At 46.8% G+C, this 14,977-nt stretch overlaps 1 protein-coding gene and 1 long non-coding RNA gene across 2 annotated transcripts in view; one reads left to right on the top strand and one right to left on the bottom strand.

The window, feature by feature from the left end:
- SLC25A43 (solute carrier family 25 member 43) overlaps positions 1-6,622 on the bottom strand; it is a 49,668-nt gene extending 43,046 nt beyond the window's left edge. Inside the window, exon 1 of the mRNA XM_016943508.4 lies at positions 6,236-6,622. Within this exon, the coding sequence (XP_016798997.1) occupies positions 6,236-6,510 (275 nt within the window). The 5' untranslated portion in view covers positions 6,511-6,622. The remainder of the gene's footprint in view (positions 1-6,235) is intronic.
- Positions 1-14,977, top strand: part of LOC129138859 (uncharacterized) — a 39,054-nt gene that overhangs the window by 16,709 nt on the left and 7,368 nt on the right. The window contains exon 2 of the long non-coding RNA XR_008542080.2: positions 12,539-12,675. This is a non-coding gene — a long non-coding RNA (uncharacterized LOC129138859). The remainder of the gene's footprint in view (positions 1-12,538; positions 12,676-14,977) is intronic.

The following is a 14,977-nucleotide window of genomic DNA, read 5'->3' as shown; positions in this document are numbered from 1 at the left end:
TCGTCTAAAAAAAAAAAAAAGAGATAAAATATTTTTATTCTAGCCCAGCTCTGTTCACTTACCTTTGATTCCAAACTCTCCCTATCCTTCTCCCTCTCTCCCTAGCCCCACTCTCTGGTAGAAAAAAAAAAATTTTTTTTTTTTTTTTGAGACAGGATCTCACTCTGTCGCCCACGCAGAAGTACAGTGGCATGATCTGGGCTCACTGCAACATCCACCTCCCAGGCTCAAGAGATCCTCCCACATCAGCCTCCTGAGTAGCTGAAACTACAGATGTGCGCCACCATGCCTGGCTATTTTTTTTTTTTTTTTTTGTAGAGATAGGGTTTCGCCATGTTGGCTAGCCTGGTCTCAAACTCCTGGGCTCAAGTGATCTGCCCGCCTCAGCCTCTCAAAGTGCCGAGATTACAGGTGTGAGCCACTGTGCCCGGCCTATCTTTTTAAAATGAGAGCATCCCCAGTTCCTTAGCCTTCAAACCTCCAGTGAGGAGGTGCATTTCCTGTTCTTTCAGTTGCCCATAGGCCAGGGGCTGCTGCATGAGAAATAAGAGTGGGCATTCAGGTGAAACCATTTAAGGGGTTCTAGGCTAGCTCTTTTGCTTTCAAGTAAACACTCACTGATTAAAAACATCTTCAAGCTGTAGGAGTCTTGACTTCATTTTGTCAACCTACCTTAGCCGCATTAACTGAAACAGTCATTTGAGTTAATCAGCTACTTTTAAACATACAGGGAAGTAAAGGTGATGTGGTGCTATGATACATACATTGGTTTTCACCCATGGTTCCTGGCTCCTAACTTCCCTAGTCCTTGTTATAATGTTGGGGCACTTTAGGTCTCAGGAAACAGAATCTTTCTCTCTTTGACCTTCTCCTGCCCTCCTTTTACCTGCCCAAGGTAGGACTCTAATCTGATTGTGGGTTAAAAGATCCTCATTCCAGAGAGGGTCCTGCCGCATACCCTAGAGCAAACTTGTCCAACCCACAGCCCACAGGCCGCATGTGGCCCGGGATGGCTTTGAATGTGGCCCAACACCAATTTGCAAACTTTCTTAAAACATTATGAGATTTTTTTGCAATTTTTTTTTTTTTTTTTTTTTAGCTCATCAGCTATCGTTAGTGTTATTGTATTTTATGTGTGGCCCGACAATTCTTCTTCTTCCAGTGTGACCCAGGGAAACCAAAAGATTGGATACCTCTGCCCTAGAGAAAGGAACACTGCATAGAGGCCAAGAAAAGTCTGAACAGACAGGCCTTGCTGGGTTTAGATCATGTGCTTTTCATCCAATCACATTTCTACATGGTTGTCAATCATGCCTCTGTAACAAATCTTCCATAAAAACCCGAGAGGACAGGGTTTGGGAACCTTCTGGATGGCTGAACATGTGGAGGTTCCTGAAGGGTGGCGTGTCCAGGGAGGGCATGGAAGCTCCACGCCCCCTGCCCCTTACCTCACCCTGCGCATCTCTTCTCTGTATCCTTTGTGATATCCTCTGTAGTTAACTGGTAAACATTAACTATTTCCCTGAGTTCTGTGAGCCGCACTAGCAAATTAATCGAACCCAAAGAGGGAGTCGTGGGAACCCCAACTTGAAGCTGGTTGGTTAGAAGTTCTGGAGGCCTGGCTAGGCATGGCGGCTCATGCCTGTAATCCCAGCACTTTGGGAGGCCGAGGCGGGCAGATCATTTGAGGTCAGGAGTTCGAGACCAGCCTGGCCAACATGGCAAAACCTTCTCTTTACTAAAAAAATTACAAAAATTAGCCGGGCATGGTGGCGGGTGCCTGTAATCCCAGTTACTCAGGAGGCTGAGGCAGCAGAATAGTTTGAATCCGGGAAGCAGAGGTTGCAGTGAGCCGAGATCACGCACTGCACTCCAGCCCGGGTCACAGAGCGAGACTCAGTCTTAAAAAAAAAAAAAAAGTTCTGGAGGCCTGGACTTGTGACTAGTGTCTGGTTGGGGGCCATTCTTGGGGACCAAGCCCTTAACCTGTGGCTTGGTCTGACATTATGTCCAGGTAGACAGTGTCAGAACTGAATCAGAGGACACCTAGTTGGTGTCCATTTATCAGAGTGTGGGGTTCCCCACACTCATTTGGTCACAGAAGTCTTCTGTGTTGAGGGTTGTTGTTGTGGTGTGAGAGCAGAGGAAAAACCAAGTTTGACAGAGGTTTTTCTCAAACAGGTGGCATTCACCAACAGACCATCTGCCTCAGTTGTACTGCCTGCCTGCCCGCTTCCTCGTTCCTCCCTCTTCTATACCCTGGCCAGTCAAGTTGGAGGGGGACCTCAGGAAGGACAGGAGAAACAGAGGAAGTAGAAATTTTTGACTGGGGCTGGGCGTGGTGGCTCACGCCTGTAATCCCAGCACTTTGGAAGGCCAAGGCAGGTGGATCACGAGGTCAGGAGTTCGAGACCAGCCTGGTCAACATAGTGAAACCCCGTCTCTACTGAAAATACAAAAATTAGCCAGGCATGGTGGCGTGCACCTGTAATCCCAGCTACTCGGAAGGCTGAGGCAGGAGAATCGCTTGAACCCGGGAGGCGGAGGTTGCAGTGAGCCGAGATTGTGTCACTGCACTCCAACTTGGGCGACAGAGCAATACTTCTTCCAAAAAAAAAAGAAATTTTTGACTGGAGGGGCGGTCTGCAGCAAGCTGGAACCACCTAGAAGGTGGAGTTTGAAATGCCCAAAGAAATACCATTCATTTTCCTTGTCCCACTCTTATTCCCCATCCCACTTGGTCACTTCTAGGGCATAGTTAATTCACTATTTATTGAAGGTCTACAATGTATCAGACCCTGTGTTAGTCCTCAGCATAGAGCCTAAGGGAGTTCAACACTTCTGACAAGGAAATGACTGGTAGTGGCAAGCGGAGAGGAAACAGGCCCTTAATTCACTGAATGACTTGATGAACTAGGAAGAGGAGCCGTATTTTATATCAGTTTCTTTTATAGAGTCTCAATATCAAATATACACAATTAAAAAGAAGAACCATAGGAAGTCCTTTTTTCGCAGACTTCTCCCATCTGATACAGAGATAAGTCCTATCAATTGTTCCCCTTAGAATCTCAGAGTCAGGGCAGGCAACCCTGATAATCCGCCAATGACGTCATCTCAGTCCATGCATCTTAAACATTTGATTTGCTAGGGCGGCACTGTTCCCTTTTCTGTTCTTCCTCCCACCCCCACACATACATGCACAGAAGCTTTTTCCAGTGAGACTGGATACACTGGTGAATTGCAGCAACCCCTTCCTTTCAGCCAGCACAGATACAACACACACCCTGGATATGTGTAATTAGAACTGCCAATACTTCAACCTAACAGGTTAGCAGCCAGTGCAGCCAAACATAAGCTCATGAAGTGCTTATTCAATAAAGAAATAGTGTTGGTTACGAACAATTTCAGAGCTGCAGGGACCCAAACTAACGTTTATTAGAGAAGATAGACAAGCGGTTGTGAAGTTCCGGGGCGGGGGGGTCTTCTATTTGATACATCTGAAAGCCACCCATTACAATAACCTAGCTCCCAACAGACTACTGAGTGGACTCTTGATCGTCAATCCAACTAAGCAGATATTTCTGCTGTGCAATGGTAGACAGAGACCTGAACTAAGGAGCCAGAAGACTTGGCTTCAAGTTCCAGCTCTTCCATTAATTGCATTTGTGGACAAGTCACTTAACTACCCCATTCCCTGAACATTCTGGATGTTTATGTTTTGTTCAAACCCATGATCACAGGCCCCCAGCCAACTGTTTTGCAAATTCATGGTCAGAAAAGAGTAGAAATGAATCAGTATAATGATGAATCAAGAGTACCATGTTGATGTAGGAAGGATGGCATCGCGATTAATCAACCACTTTGCTTTCCAACTATGCCTTGCCATTCACCAAAATACTTCCTTTTAGTTTTCAGAAAGAAAATAATCCTGTAGGGGAAAAAAAATTCCTAGCAAACCTAGCCCAGGTAAGTCTCTGTTCTCGTTCTCCCACATATCTCCTCCTCTCTGCTCCCATGGTCACCTATTGCCGGTGCTCTCAGCTGCTATGTGGACTAGTGCAACAGGTTCCTAACTGGCCCTGCTGTCTCCACTCTTCCTCCTCTCTAGTCATCTTACTCTGCCACGATGTGACGATCATTTCCATTGAATTGCTTTAATCACAACACACCTCCCCCCACCCCCCACAAAAACCTCCCACAGCTACCCTTGGATACCAAGTCAAGTCCAAATCCCTTAATCCAACCCTCTAATATCTCATTCCAACCTGCTTTTCTGGTTGGATTTCCTGTTGTGCTGCTTGCCTTCCCACCTCTGTGCGTTTGCTGACATCAACTGCAGTATCTTTCTCTCCATCTCTGCCCAGCAGACTCCTACTCATTCTCCCAATGCCAAACTCAAATTTTTTTCTCCTCTATGAAGTCTTCACATTTTCTCCTCCTCATCGCTCATCAGAAGGGTACATTTCTAGAACACATTATCCATGACAATCACATGCTACCTTGTGTGTTATGGTCATGGACATATTAGTCTTACTCTTCTATTACTCTGTAAGCTCCTGGGGCACAGGGACCATGCCCCTTCCATCCTGACATTGTCCTCAGCATCGTGCACACAGTGGGGACTTAATGTAGCCTAACTAAATTAGTGTCAAATGGATGCAGGGAGGCAGCATGATGTAACAGAAAGACTATGAGATTTGGAGTCAGAAGGCCAGGTAGTGGAGCTCAGCTCTGTCACTGACAAGAGGTGTGATCACTCTGAGCCCAATTCTGCATCTGTAAAACAGGCACAATGCTTCCTGTCCTATGGACCTTACAGGGCAGGAGGCAGGAGCTTAAAAAATCTAATGTGCATATACTAGGTGCTTAGCAGAAGAGCCACAATACTTAAACCAGCCTTTGAAGTTCTGCCCCCCACCCCTCTGGACATATTTTATCCCATCCAAAGGAAGATTTCCACACTACTTTGTAGAGAAGAGGGTGAAGTGGGGAAGAAACTGAGTCATTAAGACTCAGAGGAGAACTGTTTACAGACTGCAGGCCAGATGTTGATGAGGGCAAGCAGAGGTGGGGAGGAAAAAGGGCCTTAACTAAATGTCATGGTCCCACCCACGAGTCCCTCTGCAGAGGAAGAGAAGGGAACTCTATTTCCAGGCAGAGGCAAAATGAGTACTGGCCTAGAGGCCTAGGTAATAAGGATGATTCCGTTCGGCTTGTCGGCTGCCAGGTGAGCCTTCCACCTCTGGCCTCCCAGGTGAGTGACAGTGTCAAGGCAAAATCCTTTGACTATTAGCCGCCAAGACTAAACTATGCGGTCAAGACCGACTCTCCCAAATGTGGGCTGTTTGTCTAATTCAGAGCCAAGGCGATATCAAAGATGCCACTGTGCCCACTGAATGAGGAACACAGGGACCGTCCCCCCAATACAGAAACATCTCTGCTTCCTGAAATGCCATCACTACCAATTCATTCTTTCAGGCTTGGTTTCCAGTTCAAATGCAGGTACCTCTGAGCTCGGTGGAAGCTTTAAGGCTGCATTTATACCTTTAGATCTTTTCCTAAGGAGCAGCTGTTAATGTGGGAGAAGGTGGAAAAGGCCCAAATAAATGAGGCCAGTGGGGTGAAGCAGTAGGCTGAGGGGGCCGTTCTCAGCTTGGGGAGGGGAAGCTGCAGCCTCTGTCGGAGCCTGAAGTCAAGCTTCATTTAAGTTGGGGAGATGTGTGGGCAAAAATCTGCGGCCTTTTCGTATCGATGGATTGGGTCCTTTCCCCACACCAAGCACTTTCTTCTCGGGGCTTGAGTCACACAGACAAAAACACCTTTAAAAGGGTCTCTCTCTTCCTAAGCCAGCCTAAGCAAAAGTTTCCAAATTGGAGGACGGTGGAAATGGTTAGGGCTCATCTCTCTGGAGAGCTTTTCATTCCTTTCCTCCAAATCCTTTGCTGCATTCCACCTCCTCGCCCGGTCCAATCCGGAAAGCCTCTCGGACCAGGGCTGCGGACCACAAAACTGCATCTTGCAGGGCGGTAACCCCAAGAGAACGTGAAAAGCATTGGGGCTGCACTCTGGGGGCCATAGAGGTGGCCCACCGCCCCGAGGGGTCCCCAGGTGATCGACAAGGGGGCCGTCCCTACTCCAGGGCCCCGAGTCCAGGCAGCAGGGCGGCGTCGGGCCGCGGCTCCCCCACCCCACCCCCGTCCGGCCTCCCGGTTCCCCGGCCCCGCCCGGCTCTTACTTGCGGTAGGCGGCGAGCTGCACGGCGCTGCAGGGGAAGAGGCGCAGGCACGCCACCGCGTTCCCCTTCCACAGGGCCCGGAGCCCCTCTGCCCGCCACACCCGGTGCCCTGTGGCCCACGGTCCCCGGGCGTGGCCTCGCACGACGCCAACCTGGGCCAGCACGGTGGCGAGCTCCAGGGGCGCGGTGAGGCTGAGGCTGAGCGTCCCCGCCAGCCCAGCGCACAGCAGCCTTTGGACGCCTGTCAGTCGGCCGTCCCGCCTCCACGTAGCCATCGAGCCCCGACCCGGGCCCGGGAGACCGCGTGGCTCGGGCCTGGGGCTCTCCGGCCACGGGCGGAGGCGGCGGGCCCCAGGCCCCGCCCGGCATGGGGCGGACCCGCGTGAGGGACGGGAAGCCCCGTCCACGCCCTAGCCTGGCCCGAGGCTGGTCGGGGGTGGGGCGCGAGGGCCTGGAGGGTCCGGGGTCCGAGGCCGCGGATATCATGGGCATAGTCTCCCCAGTTGGCAAGGCTCGAGTAGCGACTTTCAGTTGCGAAACAGTTACTGTTCTCTCAAGGCCCAGCCTGCTAGACATCTTGCTTCCTAAATGTTCAGTGCGCCCCCGCCGCCCCTCCCTGCCTCTCCTCTGGTTTGCCCCTTTTCTCCCTTTCACGTGCCGCTTCTCTGTCTTCCTCCCCTGGCGCTTCCCTCCTCCTCCTCTTCCCTCCAACCTCTTTTTTTTTTCCTGCCTAACCAAAAAGCCTTGATGGTTTCCCAGTGCAGAAGGTAAAAATTCTAACAACCACAGTTGCTATCTCTCAGGCACTTGTCAAGTACTGGGCTTTACAGACGTTCTCATGTAATCCTCAAAACGGCCCTAAGTACGTATGTCCTCATTGACAGAGGCTGTGTGGGTGTGGGGACTTGAATCTGGACTCTTGAACCTGTGTAAGATTCTTGGCTCTGCAGCTTACCAGCTGTGGGACCTTGGGGAAGTCACTCAACCTCTGTGTGTCAGTTGCTTTATAAAACAGAGATTATAATTTTTTCCTCCTAGGGGTTGTTGTAAGGATTAATGAACAATGACTGGTATGGGTAAGCAGTTTATATGTGTTAGTTCTGATTAGGTATTCTTTTACAGGAGAGGAAACCAAGACACAGAGAGGACTTGCTCAGGCTCACACAGCTACCTACAAAGCAGAGACCGGTTTGAAATCTAGGTCGTTTTATGTCAGTTTCCACTAACGGCTACACTATATGTCTACTAGGACTGCAGAGTTAACTCCTGTAGGGACATTTTCAGTGGTTCTGTAAGCTAAGAGAACAATAGAGGCAAAGAATGGCTAAGAGAGGCTTGGCCAGAATCCAAGGATTCTTTAATCAGTTCAAAAATTTCAGAATTTCAGAATTTCTTTCTGTCTCTTTTTTTTCTAAAAAAGCCATGTCACTAATAATTACAAGGAAAGGAACTGTCAGCAGTCTGTTGGTGTGAGCAAGATGTTCCGGGTACATAGTTGTTTTTAGGCTTGTATAGTTATTTACATTTACTAACACACAATGCTATAGGAACGTTTTCTAAAAGGCATTGCAGGGTTTCTCCTTTTTTATTTTTCACTGTCAATCTCACTTGAGTATGACATTACAAGGTTTTGACTGTGAGAACTTGTTCTAGTTGCAGAAGCCATACTCTGCTCTCAACAATTGGGGAATGCTTATTTTCATGTTTTGTGAATTCTTCTGTCTTGCTGTAAGCTAATTTGATGGCTGGGGGAAGCTTGAGAAAGATGTATGACTCTGAAGACCGGAGGACCCTGACTTTAAAAGGGCTTGAATTGGAATTTGGGGATTACAATAAGGAAACATTTGGGTACTGGTACTTCCTAAAGCCCTTTGTTGGATAACGGGACAAGATTCTAAAGCTCTTTCAGGAAGTTCCTGGGTCTGGAACATTTCATGTGATAACCCCATTGTATGGAGATTGGGTCAGCCAAGTTATGTTTTTTTTTTTTTTTTTGAGACAGAGTCTCGCTCTGTCGCCCAGGGTGAAGTGCAGTGGCGTGGTCTTGGCTCACTGTAACCTCTGCCTCCTAGGTTCAAGCGATTCTCCTGCCTCAGCCTCCTAAGTAGCTGGGGCTACAGGCATGTGCCACCATACCCAACTAATTTTTTTATATTTTCAGTAGAGATGGGGTTCGCCATGTTGGCCAGGCTGGTCTCGAATTCCTGACCTCAGATGATCCACCTGCCTTGGCCTCCCAAAGTGCTGAAATTACAGGCATGAGCCACCGCGCCTGGCCTATTTTAACCTTGAAAGTAAAATGTATGGCCAGGCGCGGTGGCTCACGCCTGTAATCCCAGCACTTTGGGAGGCTGAGGCGGGCGGATCACGAGGTCAGGAGATCGAGACCATCCTGGCGAACACGGCGAAACCCCGTCTCTACTAAAAATACAAAAAATTAGCCGGGCGAGGTGGCGGGCGCCTGTAGTCCCAGCTACTTGGGAGGCTGAGGCAGGAGAATGGCGTGAACCCTGGAGGGCGGAGCCTGCAGTGAGCCGAGATCACGCCACTGCACTCCAGCCTGGGTGACAGCGAGACTCCGTCTCAAAAAAAAGAAAGTAAAATGTATATTTTTCACTGCAGGTACACTGAAGTATAAAATGAATAACACCAAACTATATATTGGATGCCTTCTGTCTTTTCATGATCATGTGCTAACCAGGTGTTCATATTTTACTCAGCCAGAGTCTCATTCATCTGCTTAGCATTGGGTACCTTATGTATATTCATCCTAAACATAAATAAATCTCTGAGGATATCCTGTATTTGGATTGTGACTTGTAGACTCAAGCCAACCTTATTGCCTCTTTTTCACACTTGTTGAAAAGTCTGTGGAGAGCATAGTAGGTTAACAAGCTCCAACTTTGGAAAATGTACATGATGTGAAATTGGGGTGCTATGCTAAAAATAAATGTACGATAACTAAAAAGGAAGAGGCAGTGAGTAAAAAAAAAAAATCTTAGAAGTTATGTTGCAATATAAGGAGAAAGGTGGCCAGCTGAGAGTTAAGCCCTAGGCAGCCTCTCATTGCCCCAGTCAGGGCTTGGGAGATGCTAACAGTTTTTTAAATTCTCCAGCTTTCATTTTTCAGTTTATCTTCTCACCAACTGAAATCTCTCAGTACATTACTTTAGTTTAACTTGCTAGTATTTCTTAGAATATATAATTTATCTTGTTATATTTATACTAATGTTGATTGATTCCTGCTCTCCTAATTTTCTTTTATTTTTTACTTTTTGGGAAATTTGTAAATTATAAAGTAGTATATACCTGTTGTAACAAGACAAATAGTCCAGAAGTGTATTAAAGAAAGTTAAGTTCCCCTGCCCATGCCCTGAGGTAACCACAGTTAAGAGCTTGATGTGTGTGTGAATGTTTTTCCTCATATTTTTTTTTCATACTCAGAACAATAAATATTTATATGGGGTTGCTTTCTCCTCCTTTCCGCTCTTCCCTCCTTCTGACCTTCCTTCTTTCCTTCCTTTGAAACCGAAAAGAAATAATTCCTCTGGAAGGATACCCAAAAAACTGATAATCAGGTTATCTTTGGGGAAGGAAACGGGGAGACTTGGGAACAGAGGTGGAAGGGAGATTGAGTTTTGACTGTGTGCCGTTTTATTTTCTTTTATTATTTATTGATTTATTTAGTTAGTTTTGAGACAGAGTCTCGCTCTGTTGCCCAGGCTGGAGTACAGTGGCACGATCTCAGCTCACTGCAACCTCTGCCTCCCAGGTTCAAGCAATTCTCATGCCTCCCCAGTAGCTGGGACTACAAGCAGCCACCACCTCACCAATCTAATTTTTTTTTTTTTTTGAGACGGAGTCTTGCTCTGTCACCCAGGCTGGAGTGCAGTGGCGCGATCTCGGCTCACTGCAAGCTCCGCCTCCCGGGTTCACGCCATTCTTCTGCCTCAGCCTCCAGAGTAGCTGGGACTACAGATGCCCACCACCGCGCCTGGCTAATTTTTTTGCATTTTTAGTAGAGACGGGGTTTCACCGTGTTAGCCAGGAGGGTCTCGATCTCCTGACCTCGTGATCCACCTGCCTCGGCCTCCCAAAGTGCTGGGATTACAGGCATGAGCCACCGTGCCCGGCCCTAATTTTTGTATTTTTAGTACAGACGGAATTTCACCATGTTGGCCACGCTGGTCTCAAACTACTGACCTCAAGTGATCTGCCCCCTTTGGCCTCCCAAGGTGCCAGGATTACAGGCGTGAGCCACCGCACCCAACCCTGTGTGCCTTTTTATACTGTTTACCTTTTTCTCCTGTTTTTTTTTTTTTGTTGTTGTTGTTGTTGTTTTGTTTTGCCGTGGCCATGTATCATCAATTTAAAAAATTCTCTTCTCCATCAATTTTCTCTGAAGGTGCAGTGTTTTCTGTGACATTGCCTTGCCATTGGTGAGATTTTTTTTCCTTTTAATGACACATCTTTATTTCCTTGGCAACTTTTTTTTTTTAGATGGAGTCTCACTCTGTTGTGCAGGCTGGAGTGCAGTGGCGCGATCTCGGTTTACTGCAACCTCTGCCTCCTGAGTTCCAGCGATTCTCCTGCCTCAGCCTCCTGAGTAGCTGGGGTTATAGGCGCCCACCACCACACCCGGCAAATGGCTAATTTTTGTATTTTTAGTAGAGATGGGTTTTCACCATGTTGGCCAGGCTGGTCTTGAACTCCTGACCTCAGCTGATCCGCCTGCCTGGGCCTTCCAAAGTGCTGGCATGAGCCGCTGCAGCTGGCCGGCAACTTTTTTTTTTTTTTTTTTTTTAATGTTAAACAACTCTTGATGAAGTTCTGAAAGAAACAAACAAGATACAACCTTCCTTCTATTTACATGGTACTTGCGATCCTGGAAAATGCCATGTACAAAAACACTGTGCAAAAAATGTTTTGTCTTTAGCAGTAAAGCAAAGTTAAGTTCTTGACACAGATAATTGTAAACAGGTTTTCCACCTACATGAATGTCTGATGGGATCTTTGAGAGCCATGAAGGATGCAGGACTGTCTTGCGCATTGCAGATGTGCAGCTTCCCTGGCCTTTCTCCAGTAAATGCCAGCAGAATACCCCAATCACTGTGGTACTCTTCCCCGCAAATTTCCAAAATGCTTCCTAGGAGGTGGTGCTATTCTTGTTGAGAACCACTGCTCTAGCTGCTTCCTCTGATTGGAATGTTCTTTCCCCAGTTTGCAGAGTTGATTTCTTTTTGTCGTTCAGAGCTCAACTTAAATGTTACCTCCTTGGCCGGTTGCGGTGGCTCATGCCTGTAATCCCAGCACTTTGGGAGGCCGAGGCGGGCGGATCAAGAGGTCAGATCGAGACCATCCTGGCTAACATGGTGAAACCCCGCCTCTACTAAAAACACAAAAAATTAGCCGGGCATGGTGGCGGGCGCCTGTAGTCCCAGCAACACGGGAGGCTGAGGCAGGAGAATGGCGTGAACCTGGGAGGCGGAGCTTGCAGTGAGCCGAGATCGTGCCACTGCACTCCAGCCTGGGTGACAGAGCAAGACTCCGTCTCAAAAAAAAAAAAAAAATGTTACCTCCTCTCAGAGGGCTTTGCCTGACTGCCCCATCTACAGGGCCCTCATTCACTCTACCACATTGCCCCATTTCAATTCTCTGTATAGCATTTATCCCTGTCTGCTGTTTTTCTTTCCTGTCATTTTATTGTCTGTTTCCACCTACCAGAATGTAAGATCCATGAGGGAAGGGATCTTGTCTCTTGTTCACAGCAGTGTCCTTGTTACCTGCAGTGGTGGCTGGCACATTAGTGCCCAGCAATCATTAGTTAGATGAAAGGAAGGAAGGAGGGAAGGAAGGAAGGAAGGAAGGAAGGAAGAGAAGGAAATCTCTTCTTCAGTTGTACAAGTTGCAAAAGATTGGCAGAACATGATGTCTTCATGAAGTGGCTTAAGTTAAATATGATAAATACCAAAATATTAGCTAAATTCACAAGATCAGTAGACTCATCAATTTGCAGCAAATAATATCAATCTCCTCAGAAGTTGGATATTTGCTATTTTAAGTTTCCAGCCACATCTGTAATTTTAAAAAGAACTGTGATATTTGACAAATACACTTGCTTTGTTCCCAGTCATCATTTTCACTATGTCTTTGGCAGCAGTTTTGGTAAGTGTGTGAACAATGAATTCAGTAGGTCTAACCTTTGCAATTCAGTACAACCTTATAAAATGTGGTTTCCACAGCTTTTGCCTTTGGCCTGTTGTGTTTAGCTTTAGGTGATGATGAAATGTCCTTCCATTCTAGGTGGATAAGTCTCACGAGATCTGATGGTTTTAAAAATGGGAGTTTCCCTGTACAAGCTCTCTGCCTGCTGCCATCTGTGTAAGAAGTGCTCCTTGCCCTCCGACATGATCGTGAGGCCTCCCCAGCCACATGGAATTGTAAGTCCACTAAACCTCTTTCTTTTCTAAGTTGCCCAGTCTCAGGTATGTCTTTATCAGCAGTGTGAAAATGGACCAATACACCAGGTCATGGTAATCCAAATTTCAGTTATTTTTCATGGGAGTTGCATGATACTTTTAGTTTCTTTGCTGCTGTTTTTTTGTTTGTTTGTTTGTTTTCAGAGACAGGGTCTCGCTGTGTCACCCAGGCGGGAGTGCAGTGGCATGATCATAACTCACTGCAACCTCCAACTCCTGGGTTTAAGTGATACCCCCACCTCAGCCTCTGCAGTAGCTAGGGCTACAGGCATATACCACCATGCCCAGCTAATTTTCAAAATTTTTTCGTAGAGATGAGGTCTCACTATGTTGCCCAGGCTGGTCTTGAACTCCTGGGCTCAAGCAATCCTCCTCCTGCCTTGGCCTCCCAAAATGTTGGGATTACAGGCATGAGCCACTGTGCCTGGCACTGCTGGTATTTTTTTTTTTTTGAGACGGAGTTTTGCTCTTGTTGCCCAGGCTGGAGTGCAGTGGTGTGATCTTGACTCACTGCAACCTCTGCCTCCTGGGTTCAAGCGATTCTCCTGCCTCAGCCTCCTGAGTAGCTGGGATTACAGGCATGCACCACCACACCTGGATAATTTTGTTTTTTTAGTGAGACGGGGTTTCTCCATGTTGGTCAGGCTGGTCTCGAACTCCTGACCTCAGGTGATCTGCCCGCCTCAGCCTCCCAAAGTGCTGGGATTACAGGTGTGAGCCACCGTGCCTGGCCAGTATTTTTTTTTATACCAATAGACGGTCCAAGTGTTGGAGTGATACATCTCTAATAACTATCTGAAGACCTACGATTAAAGTCATAACATTTTTACCACAAATTCCACCACTATACTTTTTGTAATTGATATGCAGCATAATCACATCATATTTTGGTGTAGAGTCCTAGGAATTTGAGCACATGTATAGGCTGGTGTGACCACTACCACAATAAGGATCCAGAGCTGTTCCCAACTTCTCATGTGCTGCCCTTTTGTAGTCAAGGCCTCCCCAACCCCCACCTGGGCAACCACAGATTTGTTCTCTATCTCTATCATGTTGCCTTCTGAGAATGTCATATAAATGGAAGCATATAGCATGTTACCTTTTGAGACTGGCTTCTCCCACTCAGCACAATACCTTTGAGATTTATCCATGTTGTGTTCATCAATAGTTTCTTCCTTTTGATTGCTGGGTAGTATTCCATAGTATGGATGTACCACAATTTGTTTATCCATTGTTTTAGTTTGTGCTGCTACAACAAAATACCTGAGACTGGGTAATTTATTTATTTATTTATTTATTTTTTTGAGACAGAGTCTTGCTCTGTCGCCCAGGCTGGAGTGCAGTGGCGCAATCTCGGCTCACTGCAACCTCCACCTCCCGGGTTCAAGCAATTCTCCTGCCTCAGCCTCCTGAGTAGCTGAGATTACAGGCACCCACCACCACGCCCAGCTAATTTTTTTGTATTTTTACTAGAGACGGGGGTTTCACCATGTTGGTCAGGCTGGTCTCGAACCCCTGACCTCGTGATCCACCCGCCTCAGCCTCCCAAAGTGCTGGGATTATAGGCGTGAGCCACCGTGCCTGGCCAAGACTGGGTAATTTATAAAGAACAAAAATTGATTGCTTACAGATCCGGAGGCTGGAAAGTCCATAACCAAGGTGCTGGCATCTGGTATGGTGAGTCCTTCTTGCTGCACCACCCCATGGCAAAAGGTGGAATAGCAAACTAACCAAATGCTACATGAAGCCTCTTTTATAAGGGCCTTATTCCCTTTAATGAAGGAGAAGCCCTAATGGCTTAATCACCTGTTAAAGGCACCACCTCTTGATGCCATCACATTGGCAACACCTTTATTTTGGAGGGGACACATTCAAATGATAGCATCCCTTCATCCGTTGATGGTCTGATTCTGGTTTTTGGCTATTATGAACAATGCTGCTGTGAACATTCATGTACAGATGTTTGTATGAAAATGCTTCCTTTTATTTACTACCTAAAAGGTAGCATTCTATAGACATATCTTTGGCACTTTGCTTTTTCACTGTAACTTTATTTTAGAAGTCACTCCACTTCAGTTTGTAGAGGGTTTTCTCACTTTTTTTTTTTACAGCCACATAGTATTCTATTGTATGGATGTACCATAGCTTATTCAACTATAAACCTATGTATGGACATTTATATTATTTCCAATATTTTGCAATTTTAAGCAATGTTGTGATGAATGACCTTGTGCATATGTATCTTTGGATCATTAGGGGTTTA

This window comes from Pan troglodytes, chromosome X (assembly GCF_028858775.2).
Source record: "Pan troglodytes isolate AG18354 chromosome X, NHGRI_mPanTro3-v2.0_pri, whole genome shotgun sequence".
In the NCBI taxonomy this organism is placed as follows: Eukaryota; Metazoa; Chordata; class Mammalia; order Primates; family Hominidae; genus Pan; species Pan troglodytes.
Note: the sequence above shows the minus strand (reverse complement) of the source record. Positions and strands in the feature narration are given on the sequence as shown.